The sequence below is a fragment of the Pleurodeles waltl genome, chromosome 1_1 (assembly GCF_031143425.1).
Source record: "Pleurodeles waltl isolate 20211129_DDA chromosome 1_1, aPleWal1.hap1.20221129, whole genome shotgun sequence".
In the NCBI taxonomy this organism is placed as follows: domain Eukaryota; kingdom Metazoa; phylum Chordata; class Amphibia; order Caudata; family Salamandridae; genus Pleurodeles; species Pleurodeles waltl.
The window spans coordinates 434,435,937-434,456,646 of record NC_090436.1 but is presented as its reverse complement, the minus strand read 5'-3'; the positions used below and the strand labels follow the sequence as shown (position 1 = coordinate 434,456,646).

At 43.3% G+C, this 20,710-nt stretch overlaps 1 protein-coding gene across 2 annotated transcripts in view; it reads left to right on the top strand.

Annotated features, from left to right (window-relative positions):
- The window catches only part of BDP1 (BDP1 general transcription factor IIIB subunit), a 1,097,554-nt gene that overhangs the window by 512,250 nt on the left and 564,594 nt on the right, over positions 1–20,710 (top strand). For both annotated transcript variants that reach the window (XM_069224223.1, XM_069224213.1), the window contains exons 23-24: positions 3,648–3,850; positions 15,111–15,342. In XM_069224223.1, coding sequence (XP_069080324.1) covers positions 3,648–3,850; positions 15,111–15,342 — 435 coding nt within the window. The remainder of the gene's footprint in view (positions 1–3,647; positions 3,851–15,110; positions 15,343–20,710) is intronic.

Sequence of the window (20,710 nt, the reverse complement as noted above, 5' to 3'; positions counted from 1 at the left end):
AGGAGAAAGTAATCAACCAACCCTTACAAGAGTCATCCTGTTTGATCCAGTGGTGGATAACTCACTGGAGCAAATGAAGCAGTCCAGTAACACTATGAGGGGGATCCAGCAAGCAAAAGAAGAGGACATGGACACCCTGTGCTTGAACAGCAATTCTAGGCAAACTGAGGGTTAGGATCACAAGGTAAACCATCCGAGTTGCAGCTCTCAGGACAGGGGAGACATTCCTTCTGGGCTACAGCCAAAGGAAAAGGCCATAGACCAAAGGGCGGCTCAGGTGAAACAAACAAATGTGGATACTAAATGTCATACAACATGAATACTGTATATAATTAGAAAAGATTCCTCCCAATATGCCATCAAAGCTTTAAACTACAAGAAAGATTATGTCAAGCTTCTGCAACAAGAAGTGGAATACGGTATTAGGAAATTTTACCTTTAGAGAGCATCCCAAAGAAAGAAGGCAACCACTTTTTCTAAGGCCAAGCCAACATTTCACTCTTAGAGTGCTGGTAATAATAGGTTCTAAAGGCTCACAAATTCAAAATGACAACATTGCAACAAGTGATCACAGTGGTAGGTGAGAGAGGCTACATTGAGTAAATTGACCATTAAAGTCTCCTGCTTACATATCCTAAGCCAGGCGATGCAGACATTGTTCAAAATGGGATTTGCCGAACACATGGATAAATTATTGGTCAAACTATAACCGCTAAATATTTTCCTGGGTGTGAAATTAGACTCTTTGAAAGCCTAGGCTTTCCCCATGCAGAGGAGACTTCTAGTATTGAGAGAAAAAGGTAATCTCTGCCAGATGTCACGTTATCGGTCAGTGAGCTATTTGATGAAGATGTTAGGAATTATGACATTATATGTATTCCATACCTTTTGCCATAATACACATGATACCCATGCCACAGTGGCTTGTGAACCAGTGGTCACACATGATCGGATTGAGATGATGTTGCCAATTTTATGCACAAAACTACAGGAAGAACAATTCTTGGTAGACAGTAGATGACATGATGAAGGACTGAGACTTAACATCCAATCACAACACTGATAGTTACACAGATGCATCTCACTCAGGGTGGCATACTGACATTAGGGATGTTGAAGATCTGAGGTCATTGTACACAGGAAGAATTGATTAAGCACATTGTTCTGAGACCGGAAACCATGTTTCTGCCACTGAAAGCATTTCACACAAGCGGTAGGCATGGTAGAAGAATGTAGACAGAGAATTCAACAGCAGTGTCCTGACTACAACTGTGCCACAAGACAATATATGCCCTTGAGTCTAGAACCGGAGATTTGGAGATAGACATAACTATGGTGGCAATTCACCTACTAGCAGAGTAAAACAAAGAGGCAGCCAGGCTAAGTAGAGCAGGAGGATTATTTTACAAATGGGAGCTAGATCAAGGTGTGGACCTGATATTTCAAACTTGGGAGGGAACCCAGACTAGTTTTCACATTCAGTTTTCCACACCTCCAGTTCCAAATGAATACACTGTCATATAGACTGGTCTGAAACATACACTTTTCTACTAATTTTACTGATCCTAGTAGTGGCCATTAAATCCTAGGAAGCAACTGTGACATTAATCTTAGTTATCCATGCAGTAAGAACAGCAGATGTGGTACTCCCAAGTAATGATTCCTGCAAGTAATAGGCTCAGTGATTCAGATGGGAAGAGTACACCACTTAGACCATGCAAGTCTTAGCTTGGTGACTTGGCTCCTGAAAACTTAGAATATGGTCATCTCCACTTAAGAAATGTACAGGTGTGATAATGGAAGCAAAGAAGGTAACCACGTGTAGGTTTTTATGCAGTGAAATGGATGTTTGTGCACACAATGCAAATCACCAAGTTACACCATGTTCAGTGCATACCTCCTGTAATTAGTGGATTGTAAACTGCTCTACACTTATGAACATTGGTCGCATACACAAGAGGTGCTTCAGGTAAAAACCCATTTGCAGTATCAGTAATCAAAGGTTTCCTGGAATAGACAAAGAGAATTTGCTCACCGAGTTTTACTCCAACACCTATGTGAAGTTTAAACTTCATATTAGCATAACCTATTGAGACATCCCTTTGAGCTGATCTGAAACACCAATCACTAAAATGGGACATTTTGATTACAGTCACATTATACAGGATGAGCAAGTTCCATACCTTGCTAATTCAAGAGCTCTGTTTACAAGCACACAGGGACAGGCCGGGTGGTTGTGGAGGACCACTACCTAATTCATCCCTAAGATAGTCTCACAGTTCTGTGAATCATTGTATTCAGCGACCCACATTTTTTTCCCCCAACAGCTAAAGGTGGAAGGATCAATGGACCCTAATTCCAGGGAACAAAATCATTGAGAAAGACTAACTGTTTTTTGTGACATACACTGGACAAAGTATGGGTCTTGATTTGCTGCAAATGAACCTAGTGAGATGGATAGTGCAAACTGTTCAAATGTTTTATACACTTGTAAGGAAGCCTTTAAGTCAAAACCAAGGACTCTCCCTACAAGGTAAAAAATGTTTGAATATATGTCAAATGCCTCAGTATATGTATATGTATGACAACTACATGATCATCAGAACTGAACACTACTTGTGGATGTACACTTGCAAAGGAAAGCACCTGATAGTAACAATGTTCCAAAACATTTATTTGCAGAAACCCACCCTTTACCACTTACTGCATAAGGCATTTATACCACTGCTTAATCTCTGCTCACCTTCTGAATCTAGAATCATTTCAGGCTGTGAAAGAAACCGGTCTCGTCTAGCAAAATGTTTGTATTACTAAACTGGTCTAGATTCATGTGTCCTTCAGCTTCCCCAATGAAGCAAAGGTGTTCAAGAATCATATAAAAAGAAAAGATAAACTTACAAAAAGAACAGTATTGTGAAAAAAAAAATATGAAGATAATGATATGTGCTTGAGCATTATTGTGGGCTTACATTAAATTCCATAAGGAGTGAAGCTGTGTAAGCCTGGTTGCTTTTGCACAGTTGTGCTTAGGAAGTACTATATTAAATTATTTTTTGTGTGTCCGTTGCATATACTACTTTTTTTAAATAAGGCAATCACAGAATTTAAAGAATAGATCTCAAAGGTGCCATATTTGTTGTCCAAATGGCCAGGGTTTCAAACATTTTATTCTGACGTTTACCTGTATGTTTAAGGAAAGAAATATAAATATGAAGAGTTGCCAGGGCTAGATAATACAGTGATACAATAAACATTCTTTTCATTTGACACAGATATGAATTGAAGAGCATAGATTAATTAAATAACGGGAATCCTGAAAGTTCTATTTTTTTTCACCTGTACAGTTGTGAATGTTTCTTCTGTTAAAACAGTGACACTTATTTCTATAGGTATGTGCAGACACCAGCTACACCAAACTGCTTTTTTAACTCATGTAATGCAGTAGTGTTCTTTGGTGAGTTTTCTGTTAATTATGCTGATTAAATAAAGCAGTCATTTATTTTAAGGATGCCCTCTTCTGAAGTCTTATGAAGACACTTCATTTTATTGTATTAGTTTGCCATGATGTTACTTCTTATGTATATACTTAACTATCATCATGCACATTCTTGTTTTGAAAACTATAAAAAATATTTTTTACAATGCAGACACCAGACAGTGAAGATCAACAAATGTCTTCCTCCAAGCCTCTAATAAGCAAAACATATGAAGAGGAAGAACTTCCTAACTTGCCACAGCAGTCCAGCTTGCTAGAACAAGTGCTTCTCCCAGACCTGTCAGAGTGCACGACCGAGAAAGAAAATAGAGCAGCATCTGAAATTACAGAAAAGGCTGCTGGAGTACATGAAAGGTGAGATCTAAAACAATATTTATTGCTTGATTATTTCCTAAATGCCATTGAAATATCAAACTGCTTTAGGACATGTGCAGATAGCTTGTGAAACTCAATTGTATTTTTAATAGCATTTTTGGATTAATACCTATTTGTTTCAAGATGCTATAAGGTGCAAATAGCTCCAATGTGTAGTATGTTCAGAATTAACACACTGCAATCTTCAGAAACTGTCAAGTACAATATGGGCAGCAAGTGATCCAAATGTCTCCTTCACTGCAAAAACAATGTAGGGTTTATCTTGAGAAAAGAGCGGGCTTGTGAGAAGCAGTAGGTCTGAAGGAAGCAGGCAAATGGAGTTAGAAATATTGGGTTGAATAGTCTCAGTTTTGTTAATGAGAAAGGACACTAAATAGTAACGTATTTTCTGGGAAGGTGGCCCAGAGACGGGTGGCTATATTGTCAAGAAGCCATATCAAAGAGGATCATTGGATTAAAGCATCACTACTGGGACCTTTACCTGACCCCAGGGACACAGGTTTGTATCCAGGTGGATCTCATATTGGTACAATGAGAACCATTGAATGTTGATTAAAATAAATGGCAGTATGACTACAAGCCTCTCAGGAGTGAATGTTGAGCTTTACAAATACATCTTTTTTGTTATTTAGTAGTAGATAATGCACATGTTCTTTGAAACATTTACAGCTGCTGATATTCTGGACAGATAGTACGCCTTTTCTGTTCTGTGCAAGGCATGTTTGTATTCTCTATAGAAGATGCAGCAAAGGGACCCAATGTAATGAAAATTAGAACTTATCAGAATCTTTCTCTTTTCCCACTATTGGGATATCAGAGCACAAATTGTTTTCAGAAGATTTGTTTTGGGGTTACAAGTTGTGAGTAGTTTTTACCTGCTCTTGTTCAGTAGTGATTTGTTTTTCAATGGTGCCCTGAACCATAAAGTGGCTGCTGTATATTAACGGCACACAGGCTGCAAAGGAGTTCAGGAACGGGATTAGGTTGATGTTGTGGTGTTACCTCAATAGAGTACAAGACATTTACTCTATAGATGGTTTGGGTAGACTGTTTTGCATTCCTGCAGATGAACTGACGTAGTAGTCTTAAAATCGTATAACTAGCCTATTTGAAATATGAAGGGTGGGAATTAAAGAGAAAATCAGATGTAGCTGTCTTTTAGCCAATTTGGGGTGGGGGAGATTATCTGTATCAAACACTATTTTGTGGGCATAATTGCACAAGAGGTCATCTATACTAAGGAAGAAATCACTTGATAGGAAGGCTCTTATAACTAGCAAGAACAAGTATTATAGAAAATTGAGCAAGTTGGAACAGAATGTGGAGCACGATTTCTTAGGTGAACAGTATATAATTGCACAGTTGAAGGACAAAGTTATACTGGTGACAGATTTGAAGGTTGATGTATATAGAGTGAAAGTCATTAACTTTGTAGATGGTTTGAGTAGGCTGTTTTGCAATCCTAAAATATTTAATGAGATATTGGTCATACGATTGAATAAGTAGCACACTGGTAACACGAAGGATGGAAATTCAAGGGAAAATCAGACTAGCTGTTGCCATTCAGGCAGCTGAGAAATAAAGTTTAGACATATTTACCACCTTTGTCCGGGGTAATTGTTCAAGGGGTCATCTACATAAATGGTGTAATCACCTAATAAGAAGACTGGTAACTAGAGCAAGTATTGGGCAAGGCTAGCAAATCAGAGCAGAAAATGGAGAGTGATTTCTTAGAAGGATGGTTGATAATTTCACCTATGAAGCTGGGCTGGATTGGTGACACTTTCCCATGCGATATCAAAGGAGGTAATCATAGGGCCCTTTGTGATTTTTAGGCAAATGAGTCAGAAGAGTGCAACACAACATTGTCATCCTTATTCTCTGTTCCAGCGCAGAATGCTTTGAGGAGTTAGTCTGATGAAAGCTTTGTGGAATCGTGTCTCCCTCATACCCAGAAATGCTTTTGTTGGTGAGTGTGATGGATAGATGTTTGACTCCGGTTCTACTCTCAACTGTTTTCCAGTTCATCATGTTTTTGTTCACTGTTCTTCTACAGACAGGAACAGTTATATGCAGATCAGTCTGTCCTTTCCCCAGCCTGTGAAAGTTCAACCTTTACTGCTGTGCCATGACCCCTCTGTACATTAGCAAAAGCTAATCCAGACATGTTAAAACCTTGTTTGGCCTCACCAGTGTTGCTGGCTACATTGTTAAATGGTATGTTTGGCAGTGCTTCTGGATGAATATGCATTTGAGATAATTCAATGGTTCAAATGTCTGTGGTTATAGAAACTTCATATTGTGATCATCTCAGATACATTGACCAGGGAATGAGCCTGGTGTGGGTCTCTTGAGGGATGCATATGAACATAGGAAGTAAGGTGACAATGCCTTAATAAGTATTTTGGGAGTTTGGTGTTGAGCACTGGCTGATGGTTTAAGTGGTTCAAGGGGTTTGGGCTGGTTTTAAAGTGGTCTATCTGGTGTGATAGAAAGGAGCAGTTCAGTTTGTAGGCTTTTAGAATAACATGAGTGGTACGGATAATGATGTTACCATTGTCATAAAGCTTAATGTGTGGAGATATTTTGCTGCCATAGGACAGTTTTGTAGCAAGTAGTTTGCCCTACGAATTTGTGAACTTTAGGAAAGATTAAGTAAGCTTTTTGGAAGATTGAAAATGTAGTCTGGATTGAAGTGATGTAGAGAATTAAATCTAAGAACATAATAATGTTTCGAAGGTAGTGATGACTGCCTTTCATCTGTGATTTGGGAATCTGTTTGAGGGAGACATGCTTAAAGTTTTTATGCTGTTTTATGTGGCAGTGCATGCAAAGTGGCAAACCCCTTTCTCATGTCTCCACTTAGAGTATGCAAAGAACACAATGCAAGAAAATATATTTGTAACAAGATAAGGACGGCAAGCAGAAGCTATGTTGCTGCCTCTATTTGAAGATGCTGAATTTCGGGGCTGAAGTCTTTATTCAGTTGTCTCACTCAATTTGGCGTGGTGATGGACAGAGGAATGGCCACTCCCCTTTCCTTTGTCCAGTTTTGCGCCAGAGTAGGCACTGGGGTCCCTGAACTGGTGAGGACTGGATTATGCAAGGAGGGCACCAAATGTGCCTCTCAAAGCATTTCCAGTGGCTTGGGGAGGCTACCCCTCCCAAGCCTGTAACACCTTATTTCCAAAGGGAGAGGGTGTAACACCCCTCTACCAAAAGAAATCCTTTGTTCTGTCTTCCTGGGCTCAAGCTTTCCAAGCAACAGGAGGGCATAAACCTGTCTGTGAGGTAGCAGCAGCTGGGGCTGCCTGACAAACCTCAGAAGGCTGGAATGGCAAAACTGGGGGTCTTCTAAGGAGCTCCCAGAGTACATGGAATCATACAACCAATGCTTGTAAAAGCCTTGGGGTATGATTCCAACATGTTTGATACCAAACATGCCTATGCTCGGAGTTAACATTATGTAGCTGGACATAAGTAGTGACCTATGTCCAGTACACGCGTAAAATGGCGTCCCTGCACTCAAAGTCCAAGAAAATGGTCCTGGAAGTCATGGGGGCACCTCTGCTAGTGCAGGGGTGCCCTCACACAGAGGTACTTTGCACCCTGCCCTCAGGGCTGGAGGGCCTGCTATAGCAGCAAAAGGGTGCATGTACCTTTTCTCGCAGGCTGCAATGCCAGTCCTGCAGAAGCCTTTGCATGGGCTCCCTATGGGTGGCAAGATATATGCTGCAGCCCATAGGGGTGCCCTGGGTACCTAGGTACCATATACTAGGGACTTATAAAGGGGCACCAGTATGCCAATTGTGGATGAGATACTGTGTTAACAGTATCCAGCAACCATTTTGAAGGGAGAGAGCATAACTACTGGGCTCCTGATTAACAGGATCCCAGTAGACACAGTCAAGCACACTGACAGGCAGAACATAGGGGTAACCATGTCGAGAAAGAGGGTACTTTCCTACACAATCCTCCAACACCCCCCAAACGAGGGATAATATTGCTAACCTTGCCCAGGTGAGTCTTTTTTGTCTAATTGGAAATATCTGGAGAGTCCATTTGCATTGGAGTGCACTGTAAAGTCCATCCCCTGTAGGGAAATGGACCACCTCATCTATTTTGGGTTTTCTCCTTTCATCTGGTTAAGCCAGGAGAGAGGTGTGTGGTCTGTTTGAACAATGAAGTGAGTACTAAAGAGGCATGGTCTCAACTTAAAGGCCCAGGCCACAGCAAGGGCCTCCCTCTCTATGGCTGACCAACGCTGTTTTCCTGGGGGTCAACCTTCTGATGATAAAAGCAACTGGTTGGTCCTGGCCCTCTGTATTAAGCTGTGAAAGAACGGCCCAACCCCTGTCTCTGAAGCATCAGTCTGAACTATGAACCTCTTGGAGCGGTTTGGACTTTGTAGGACAGGTGCAGAGCACATATCCTGTTTTAGCTCCTCAAAAGCTTTTTGACAGTTGGCTGTCCATAATACCTTTTTAGGCATCTTCTTTGAGGTGAGGTCATTAAGAGGGGCAACAATGGAGCCATAGTTCTTAATGAACCTCCTGTAATCCCCAGTGACACCTAGAAAGGCTCTGACCTGGGTCTGTGTTGTAGGAGGAGTCCAATCTAAAATAGTTTGGATCCCCCTGCAGCGGCTAAATCTGTCCCCTACCTTCTAGGTGTCCCAGAGAAACCACCTTCCTCTGCCCTCTCTGGCACTTTGAAGCCTTGATATTAAGGCCTGCTTTTTGCAGAGCCTCCAAAGCTTTCCATAGGTGGACCAGGTGGTCATCCCAGGTGGAGCTAAAGACAGTTATATCATCTAGATATGCTGCACTAAAAGCTTCTTGACCTTGGAGGACTGCATTCATCAACCTCTGAAAAGTGGCAGGTGCATTCTTCAAACCAAAGGGCATAACTGTAAACTGATAATGCCCTCCAATGGTTGAGAAAGCAGTTTCGGGTTTTGCATCCTGTGACAGTTTGATCTACCAATACCCTGCCGTCAAGTCAAAGGTGCTTAGATACTTGGCAGATGCCAGTGACCTGGTGCAGTGTAAATGTAGTGAAAGGGTGCGTGCACCTTTTCACTCAGGCTGCAATGGCAGTGCTGCAGAAGTCTTTGCATGGGCTCCCTATGGGTGGCAAAATACATGATGCAGCCAATAGGGATTCCCTGGAACCCCAATGCCCTGGGTATCTTGGTACCATATACTAGGGACTTATAAGGGAGTACCAGTATGCCAATTGTGGATGGAATACTGTGTTAACAGTATCCAACAACCATTTTGAAGGGAGAGAGCATAACTTCTGGGGTCCTGATTAGCAGGATCCCAGTAGACACACTGACATAAGGTAGAAAATGGGCTAACCGTGCCAAGGAAGAGGGTACTTTCCTACACAGTCTGCCTTGGACCCTGAAGACTGGATGGCAGCATTGGACTTGCAGGATTCTTACTTCCATATTCCCATCCTGCCTGCCCACAGACGCTACTTGCGAATCGTGGTAGACCACAAGCACTTTCAATTAAATATGCTCCCTCTTGGCCTTACAAGCGCCCTTCTGGTGTTCACGAATGTGGTGTCAGTGGTTGCAGCTCATTGCACAGGTTAGGGGTTGCAGTTTCCCTTATCTCGAGGACTGGCTGTTAAAGGCGAGCACGGCCCAGACGGTCGTCTCCCATCTTCAGACTACGGTGAACCTTCAGCATGTTTATAGTGAACCCCAGTGAGTGCAGAAGTCACACCTGACTCCTTCTCGGATGCTCCCTTTCTGTTCTGGATGGTTTTGGGCTTATCCTCCCAAAAAGCGAGTCCAGGATATTTGGGCTATGATTCTGATGTTTCAGCCTCCAGCCTGGATTTCTGTGAGAATGACTGAGGCTGCTGGGCCCCATGGCCTCCTGCATCCTGCTGATGACACATCCCTGATGGCATATGTGGGCTCTGCAGTGGGACCTTACGTTCCAGTCAGCGCAGCATCAGGGAAACCTCTCCGACGTGGTCCAGATCTCAGAAGGAACTGCGCAAGATCTGCAGTGGTGGCTTTCGAATTGCGATTGGGTCAACTCCTTTCCCCAACCAGATTTTACAGTAGTGACAGATGCGCCACTTCTGGGATGGAGCGGCCACATGGGAGAGGCGAATATCAGAGATCTATGGTCTCCGGTGGAGTCTGGACTCCACATCAATCTTTTGGAGCTTTGTGTGATCAAGCTTGCATTGAATGCATTCCTTCTGTCTCTAAAAGTTAAAAGTGATGCAGGTGTTCCCGGACTACACAACTGCCCTGTGGTACTGCAACAAGCAGGGCGGAGTGGGGTCGTGGACCCTTTGTCAAGAGGCTCTACGCGCCTGGACATGGCTGGAACACCAGGGCATAACCCTGGTGGTTCAACAACTGACGGGCTCTCTCAACACCAGAGCAGATGAACTCAGCCGTCGATGCATAGTCAATCACAAGTGCCATCTCCATCCGGAGGTGGTGCAACTCCTCTTTTTTTAGCAGTGGGGAGAGCCTTAGTTAGATCTGTTCGCCTCCACAGAGAACGTGCAATGTTTTTTGCACGTTGGAGTTTCCAAGGTGGCACTCGTTCAGTGGTGCTTTTCATCTCAAGTGGAGCTCAGGCCTCCTTTATGCCTCCCTGCCAATACCACTTCTGCCCAGAGTTCTGAAGAAGATCAAGAGCGACCGGGCCCAAGTAATCCTTGTGGCTCCAGACTGGGCACATAGAGTATGATATCCAGAGCTACTGAGCATGGCTATGGATCCTCCGATCATACTGTCCCTTCGGGAGGATCTTCAGTCGCAGCAGCAGGGGACTGTTCTCCACCCAAACCTGTCCAGTCTCTGCCTTCTTGCATGGAGATTGAGCAGCAGCAAATGACAACTTTCTACCTTCCTTCCACCTTATGTTGGCAGCCAAACGTCACTCCACCAAATCGGTATACGCCTGTCGTTTGCACACATTTGTGGCACGGTGTACCAACAAGTCCCTTGGTCTCCTTTTTGCACCTCTGTCTGAGGTTCTCCTGTTCATCCTTTCTATTGCCCAGCAGGGCTCTGCTTTGGGCACCCTTAAGGGCTATTTATCTGCTATCTCGGCCTTTCTCAGATTGCCAGACCAACTTTCCTTATTCAAGTCTCCCATTGTTGGGAGGTTCCTTAAAGGACTTACCCATTTGTTTCCTCCGGCCCGTTCATTATTCCCCAATGGGACTTAAACCTGGTCCTTACCTGCCCTATGTGTATCCCTTTCGAACCACTTCACAATTGTCCGCTACAGCTCCTCACATTAAAAACTGTTTTCCTGATCGTCATCACCTCTGCTCACTGAGTGAGTGAGCTTCAAGCTCTTTCTTCAAAGTCACCATTGTTATCTGTCCATCCTGACAAAGTGGTGCTTGGTACCAGGGCTTCCTTTCTTCCTAAAGTTGGTACACCTTTTCATGTAGGCCAATCCATCACCTTGCCTACTTTTTAGGCACCTCCACATCCCTCTCATGAAGAGGAAAGACTCCACCGTCTGGATTCAAAAAGAGTGTTGGCGTTCTACCTCAATCATACTAAAAATTTCCGGGTGGACGATCAACTCTTAATAGGATATGTGGGTGTGAAGAAAGGGCAGGCGATGTAGAAGCTCACCATCTCGCGTTGGGTGATGCTCTGCATCAAAATGTGCTATTCTTTGGCAAAAAAGCAACCCCCTGAGGGCTTACGTGCTCACTCCACCAGAGCAACTGATGCCACCACAGCGTGAGCACACACAGTATCTTGCTTCGATATCTGCCAGGCAGCAACGTGGGCATCCTTGTACACATTCACTAAACATTACTGCTTGGACAGTCACGTCTGCAGAGACAGCTACTTTGGTTGTTCGGTCCTGCAGGACTTTCTAGTATGACCTTGGTTTGCGGCCCGCCTCAGAGGATGGTATAGTTTGGGTATCTCTTCTAAGGTAAGGATTCTTCAACTAGAGGTCTCTATCATATGAACAAGTTACTTACCTTCGGTAAAGATTTATCTGGTAGAGACATATTGTAGTTGCAGGTTCGTTACCGACCTGCCCATCCTTCCCGCACTGTGAACTGTTTTCTAGGGACAGGGATTCCCCTTTCAGGGCCCTAGTTCTGCGCACCATTTTCAGTGTTCTTCATGGCTCTGCGCTACTGCAGTGGAAAGTCATGAAAAGAAACTGCTGTCAACGTGTTGTGGTGGCACCTATATACGACCCTGACATCATCACGGCAACCACACCGCCAACAACAGACGCAGAGTTGATCGACACCACCTCACTGCACACAAGGGTGCTGCTTGAACAAAAATCTTTGGATCCAGCCTAACGCCTGGGGGAAATTCTAAGGTAAGGAATCTGCAACTAGAATAGGTCTATACAGAAAAATCGCTACTGGAGGTAAGTAACTTTTTCTTTAGGAAAGGATTAAATTCCTCTAGTTCTTCAAAATTTCAGTGTCTCTGCTTATCCACTGCTTAGGGCTTGCTAGCCTCCGCTTGACTTTTATGTACACCAGTTTTCTTTGATGTTCTGGATGACATCTTAGAGCAAAACAGACACTGTTCCATAGTTTGAGGATATAGGAGACAGACTACACACAATCTACATGGGTCCTTTTCCCATTTTTGCTTGAAACACAAGAGACACTTCGTAAAGAGATGCAGCACTTGCAAGACAGTACAAAAATTGTATTCATTTACAGAAGTTAAAGTAGGTTTATCAAAACTAAGAGCGAGACGCTGTGCTAAGGGCTTCCGTCAGCAGGAGCTAGAAAAGAGAATTGAGGTAATTGCCACTGTATGGCATCCTGGTTTACTTCTTCTGATGGTTCTCCTAAAAAGCCAGTTATGAACCTCTTAGGGGTGCTTCCTATAAGGTAAAATTTCCTTCTTCACTTCCATTTTTCCTTTACAAAAATGTTTGCGAAAGATATTTCTGGTCATGGTTTTTATATTAATGACTTTTTAGAGTTACGTTTCCTTCTTTTTGCTAAAACAGTATTTTGGCTTACATGTAGGCTGCTAAATTTGTATTTATTCTCTCCAGTTAAAAGCTGTGTATAAGTATGTATATGTTTTAAAATGCTCTGGCTGCCCTGCTTGGGCAGGATTATTCTTATGAAGGAGAACATGCACTTAACTTTTTTCATTTCTGCTTTGATTTTGTTTTGGGTACAGAAAGCTGTTGTCTTGTCCAATAAGCAGAGACAGCTTTAATGAGAATTTGTGTTTATTTGCTATTGAAGCATGTCAGTCAGAAGAGGTATCACTAGTAGTGCTAGGGGTGATACTTCATTAATGGCGGATGGTACATCTAATTATTAGTGTGGCTTTTTTCTTTTACCAGAAATTACATTAAATGCTTCAAATGATTTACATCATTTTGGCTGGGGCAAAACGAAGAAAGACTGCACGTACCACATTCCCCACCGGTCATTAATTACAAGTTCAATTACAAAAGCAGGTGCACATGTTTGAGGAAACAGCCCCCACAAACCCTCTATCATAGAGCCATTATCTGATCCTGAGCCAAAGAATGTACCTCAGCACTCTGTAAATGTATATAGTGTCAATATTCAGTACATTAGGTCAAAAAGTATATGAATTAACTGTGTCATTTAGTCTTCCACAGCCATCCTTTACTAATAGGATCTGAGATGGTCCATGGTGCAGTTTACATCCAATCCTTTGATTGCAGCCAAATTAACAATGTCAAAAAAGCCATCAATTTTCGTTCTGTTGAAACTTCTACAGGGCTCATTAATTTGTTCAGTGATAAATATTCAGCACAGGTATTCTTCTTGTTGCATGTCTGACCAACAGTTAATAGATTCTATAATCTGATCCCATGGTACGGGTGCAATGGCGTGTTCTCTTTATTTATTACTTGAAATGCTTGAAGGTTTTTTATGTTTGCAAAGGAACACTGTACAGTTGACCCAGATGCTTAGCCAAAAAGGAGATTGTAGTGGTATGGACATGTTATCAGTGTTGGTCCTCAAACCTGGAGTGTTATACCTTGAGATAGGCCTCGACAGTTGCACAAGAGAGGTGCTATCAAACTTTGCTTGATGGGTTTCAATGCACAGGTGATAAAAGTTCCAACTTTGTGAATTTAGATTGAGTGGAGCGATGCTTTCGAGAAAAACATAGTAAATACCTGGGAAGTTCGATAATGGGGTGCTTGCTGTCATGGATAAGCCAGCAAACGTTGGATGAAGGAGGAGTGAGGTAGGTGTATGTAATCAGGTTAAAAACTGACAAAGTTAATGCCTTTTGCTGGGGCAGGAGAAAGGATTTGAGGGAGGAAGAGATTTTGAGGGAAGTTGAAATTTCTGTATCAATATCAAAGCTTAGTCACAACCAGTATCTTCAGCTGTTTGTGAAAGCAAGGCAAGATCTTGTCAGTGCTAAGTTGTTCAAATTTGATAGCAGTGGCTGTGATCTTTATGAAACAACTTTGGCCTCTTTGGAAAGTCAAATTAAATGCTCAGCTATTTCGTAGTGTGGAGACTGTGTGTCCCAACTGACTGAGATAGGGATAGAAGAGTTGTAGAGCAGGGGGAGATGGAGCTGAGAAGTGTATAGGTTTTCTTTCATGAGTTCTGGCTGAGTGCAAAGAGTCGTTCAGATGTTATATAGCTCCATATTCTTTGTCAAATATTGGGGTGGATAAATAGATAGCAGAAGATCATTTGCGGGTCAATAGAAAAGTGTTCAGAGAAGGCAAATAGGGAGGTGAATTCATCTTGGAAGGTGGTTTAAAGGCAGAGCAGAAGACAGCTGTCAAGGACACTCACTAATAATGTTGTCCTTATGACAAAGACTATGCAGAGATAGAGAAGGAACCTTTTGAAAGGTGAATAAAAGTCAGGTGAGTGCTGTGCCAGTGATTCATAGGATGGTACATGTATCAAGCATAGTAGGTTGATAGGCCCAGCTCAGTGCTCTGTAAGTTGGACTGAGTTGCATTAGTTTATGATTTTTGGGGCTTTACTAGAGGAAGTTCGGTATTAATTCAAGGAATTTAAATTCAAGACTTCTTCCGCTTGTGAAGATGAAATATTTGAGACCACGAATGGTGGGAGAAACCCACAGTGGATGTGTGGTACTAAGGAAGTGGCAGAGTGGAAACGTGGAGAGAATAATGGGGTCGACCAATAAAATGTCGGAATTTAGGAGGTAGATTGGGAAACACATAGAGTAAAGTAGCATTCTTCTTTTTATTTCCAGTCCTAATTTAGACCTCGACTTGCAAGAAAAAAAGAAAACTGAGGTTGTGAACTCAGCATTTCTACGGAGGGGGAGACTACAGCGTCCAAAGCCCAACATTGTAAGGGCGGTGGGAAGGAAGGATGTGCCAATATCACAAGAGAGTTGTGGAGAAGTAGGGACTGAAGCTGAAAATGCAAAGGATACTGGGAAACAGTTGGACGAGCTGCGCAACAGGCACTGCATTCAAAATGTGAGTATCATTGAAGTCTACAAGTGCTATTTCTTTACTTGTAAATTGCATCTGTTATCTATTTTATTTCTTACAGTAATTTCTATATTTTTTATCACACTGATGGCATAACTGATTTACTTATAGGTGCTTGCAAGTAAAATTACATTAGGAGTGGGCATCTTTTTATTAATACAGAATATGTACTTTTCAGTCTTATCCTGATTTTGAGGAGGTTATGCAAGTTGTAAATGTGCTGTGAGAGATAGTTGTCCTTGATCCGGACAACCAGAAAAATACCTGTGTCCTCAGGACTTGTAGTTTGCTTATGGGCTGTGAACAAATTGCGCTTGTTAGAGCAAAGGATTTTGAAGGGCTTGCAATTTTGTTATTGTTTATTACATGGTATGTCATTGTGCATAACATCAAATCTGAGAGAATATCAACGTGCACATGGGTATTTCATAATGAAGCAGTTTGCTAGATTTATTTTTACTCTGATATGTACCTGAACACTAGTGGGTCTAGTGCTTCTCTAATCAGGCACCCTCTGAGCCTCCCATACCATTTAATGAGGCACTTATAGGACCCCCATTTCGCACCTGGGTTAAGCTTGGTCAGGGACCCCTCTTAATAAAGAAGTCACCCATTGCCACAGACCTGCACCTGGTCATTCTGCCTTCCTAACAGAGCATCCATCTCTGGAAAGTCAGGTGAAGCAGGACTTCTGGCGCATGATCGCTAAGTAGTAAGTGAATATCGATTTTGTGGGCAGGTAGGGATTGGCAATTAGCTAAAAGGAACTTGTCGACTGACCCAGTGAATTTTCGTTGTGCGTGACCGGACACATTCTGGGAGGTCCACGAGCAGTGGTTGCAGGACCAGTTAGGTAAAGCATGGTCCACGGAATGCAGACAGAAGCCGGCGACAGGGGTTCTGAGAACTAAAAGTTGGCTGGCTGAAAAGACTTGTGTATTTTGGCTGAGGAGGGCAGGGACTCTGGCCCCTGGTCCCAGACAGGCGCAGACGGACTTGCCTTTGCCGCGCTGGTAGTGCATCTACTACACGCTTCCGCTGCTGCATGACCTTTATAAAGGGATCAGGGGATGGCGGAGCGCGCAGTTAGAACGCCAACCAAGATGGTGTGTACCTCAGGCACAAGAGCTTGGGGTAAAGATGGCACCTGTTGTCAATATAGAAATAAAATAAAAACTAAAAAATAAGACACGTAAAAGTGGCTGTCACAACTGCTGCCTCTGAACACAGACAGCAGGGGTAAAGTTAAAAAAAACAAAAAAAACATAGGGGGAGGAGAGGTTTGTTTTTTAAAATGCAATGTCTAAGAACAATGACTAAAATCACCTTTACAAAGTCACAGCGTCTGCTATACAGTCTGCCGATCCGCTGCGTGTCCATTGCTGCATGACCTTATTAAGGGGTCAGGGGACGGCGGAGCGGGCAACTAGACCACTACCCTAGATGACATCTACCTGAGGCACAAGAGCCTGGGGTAAGGATGGCACCCGTTGTCAAGATAGAAACAAAATAAACACTAACAAAATAAGCCACAATAAAGCGGCTGTCACTGACTGTTGCCACTGAACACGGGCAGCAGGGGTAAACTAAAAAAGAGTGGAGGGAGGAGAGGTTTTTTTTTTTAAAATGCAATATTTAAGAACAGTGACTAAAATCACCTTTACAAAGTCACACCGTCTGCTATACAGTCTGCTGGTCCGCAGACTAAATTTGTCTTACACTCTGGACTGGACACAACTGACTGCTTTGGACGTACAATAACTATCAGTGTATCCCTCAAGCTCCATCCCTGATGAGGTCCAGCGGCTTATACGGGGATATACAGGCCTCTTTAATGGACATCCCCTTAGATGAATCTCTCCTTTTTGGTGACAGAGTGAGCTTGGCCTTTGAAGGTTTCAAGGAGAGCAGGGCTGCGGCACACTCCTTGCACCTTTGTACCCAAACAAGGCAATTCCACCACCAATTAAACCCTCGCTGTGGCTGCAGCGGAGGTTTTCCGATCTGCCAAAGCCAGCTTCCTCGTCTAGCCCAACAAGGTTTTGAGCTCTTTTGTGATAAAGGCCACAACTTTTAAAGACAGCAAAGGAAAGTGCATGGCTCAGTCACCCACCCCTCCAGCTAATGCACCTGCAAAACTGCTTTAATGTATCCTTCGGGCACACAGTCACCCTGTCAAAGACAGGATCTGATATATTTCTGGGAGTTTGGCAATGCATCAAGAAAGACAAGTTGGGTCTCCAAATTGTTCATCGGGGCTATGCCTTCCCATCCTTTACTTCTCGACTGCACCTTCCAATGCCTTCATTGCGGCTGACAGAGGACCATCTGTACATCTCACAGCAGGAAGTGCAAGTCCTTTTGGCCAAAGAAACCATAGAGAGGATTTATGCCTCAAAAGAAGAAACTGGTTGTTACTCCAGCTACTTCCTTGTGCCAAAGAAGGACCGAAGGCCTTTATCATGTTCTAGATCTTTGTACTTCCAACACCTTCCCATGGAAGGATAAATCCAGTGTGCTAAGCTAGCCCCTGTCCTGTCTGCCCTACACCATGGAGACTGAGTTGTAGCTTTGGACCTGTAGGACACTTATTTTCACATGCCTGTCTTGCAGGCCGACAGACGCTATCTGCAGTTTATGGTGGGCATGGAGCGTTTGCAGTGCTTCATTTTCCCTCACCATTGCCCCTCAGGTGTTAACGGAAATATTTGCAGTTGTCGCAGCCCATCTGTCAAGGTTTGGGGTACCAGTTTTCGTCTACCTCAGTGACTGGCTATTAAAGGTGAGCTCGCTCAAGGCAATCTTTTAACCACCTTCAGACAATGACGGACCTCCTAACATCTTTGAGGTTCACTGTCAACATCCCGAAGTTACACTTGACTCCTTCGCAGAGGCACCCTTTCATCTTAGCCATTCTTGGTATGGTATGGTTTTGTGCCTTTCCTCTGGAAAATAGAGTCCAGAACATTCAGGGTATGATCCTTATGTTTCAGGCTCTGTCCTGGATCTCAGTGGGGGTGCACTCAGGCTGCTAGGATTGTTGGCCTCCTACATCCTCCTGGTGACACATGCCAGATGGCAGGTGCTGGACATAACAATCCAGTGGGCACAGTATCTGGTGAATCTGTTGCATCATATCCAGATTTTGGAGCACACTGCGGAAGATCTACAGTGGTGGCTGTTGGACTGAGTTTGGGTCAGTGGTAGTCCTCTCTTTTAACCCCACAAGAGGTGACAGTGGTCACAGATACATCACTGCTGGGTTGGAGAGGCAATCTGGGAGAGATGCAGAGCAGAGTCCTCTAGTCACCGGTGGAGACTCGACTCCACAGCAACTTGTTGGGGTTGAGTGCAACTTGCTTGGGCTCCTTACAGATAACACCACTGCCATGTGGTACTGCAACTAGCAGGGTGGTGGTGTTTTGGGCCTCTAGAAGTGGCTGGGCTACCAATGGATATCTATAGTGGTGAACCATCTAGAAGGATCTTTAAATGTCAGGATGATATAACTCCACCATGGACGTCTAGCAGATCACAAATGGCAGCTGCATCAAGTGGTGGTGCAGCCACCATCATGAATGTGCAATGTCAGCACCTTTGCACACTGGAGTTTCCAGCGCAGCTCTTGTTTGGAAACACCTTCCGCCTAGATTGGAGCTCAGGACTCCTGTATGGTTTGTTGCCACACCCTCTCCTGCCCCAGGTAATGAAGAAGATTAGAAATGACCAGGCCAAAGTCACCCTAGGGGCACCGGATTGGGCCAGGAGATTGTGGTACCCCGAACTCATAGGCATGAACATATGTCCTCCAATCAAACTGCTGTTTAGGGAGGACCTTCTGTTGCAGCGCCAGGCCAGAGGTTTGGTCCAGGTCATGTACACTGCTACTACATGCTTGAAGTTTGAGCGACTAAATCACACCTCCTTCATCCTGCCTTCCGAGGTTGTTGATGTCATTTTGGTGGTGAGGTGTCTCTAACACAATCAGTGTACACCAGCCATTAGGACAAATTTGTACATTGATCGGCACACTCCAAATTGACCGTTTGCAGCCAAAATTGTTCCGACTTCAAAGGCATCCTTCCTTATTGACATAACATTGACTAGATGTAAGAGCAAACAACTGCCTTTTTGTGCAAATCCACTTTACACCATCTTCTTTTTTGACAATTTGGTTCTAAAGTTCCAAGTTTCTTTTCCACCCAGAGTAGGCAGTGCGTTTCACGTGGTCAGGCTGTTGGTTAGGCTATCACTGTTCCGGCATTAGTTCTTCCTCATCCTTCTAAGGAGGAAGAGAGACTCCATCGTCTAGATCCTAAAAGAGCATTGAGTTTCTCTATCGATCGGACCAATGTACATCAAGTGACTGATCAGTTCTTTGTAGGGTTTTCAGTAGCAAGGCGTACCAAAAATGACCATCTCCGGAATGTTTCCTGCATAAACATCTGCCACTCATTTGTGAAGAAGCAGCCTGCAAAAGGCTTGCTGACGCAGTTCATCAGGGCCAGAATTGCTACCACTGTGTTAACACGCAGAATGCCTGTCCTGGACAACTGTTGGAGGCTGTGTGAGTGTCACTATACACGTTCATAAAGCACTGCAGCCTCAACAGTCCGGGGCCATCCACAGTGACATTTTGCCCACTTAGTTGATTATAAATCTGTTAATTTCTCCCTTTAATTGAATGGAATTGTAGTCACTGAGGAGGTGGCCATTAATTCTCATCCTTCAAATCTTCTGTGTCACACAATGGTCTGGTAATCTATTTTAAAGTAAGGTATATTTTTTAAAGCGCTCCGTGACATAGTTGATAATAACATGATGATTAGGAAGACTTTTAGGGTTCAATATATTTTCAGATGAGGATAGGACTTGGTGCACCACATTTCTTGGATCTCTCTCACCTCGTTATTCAGTGAACTGAATTCTTTATCCATCTAAAAAGGTCCAAAGTCTGAAGATCTGCACACTGGTCATGCCAATCTGCTCATGGACTCTACATTTGAGGGTGTGTAAAGTCACTGATGTCAGCGCATATAAGAGACACTTTTATGCATCTCCTCTTGTCGCTTCCTATGCGGAATGGCATTTACTCTGGACTCCTCAACACCACCTAGCAGCACTCAAGAGAAATGCTGAATGCTATTATAAATCTGTTGATTTCTCTCTTTCACTGAATGGAATTGTAGTTGCAGAGGATGAGGCCATTGATTCTCTTCCTTCAGATCTTCCAAATCACACAGTGGTTTCCTAATCTATTTTAAACTAAGGCACCTCTTTTAAAGTGCTCGTTGAAGTAGTTGATAATAATAGGATGATTGTGAAGACTTTTAGGGTTCCAGATATTTGCAGA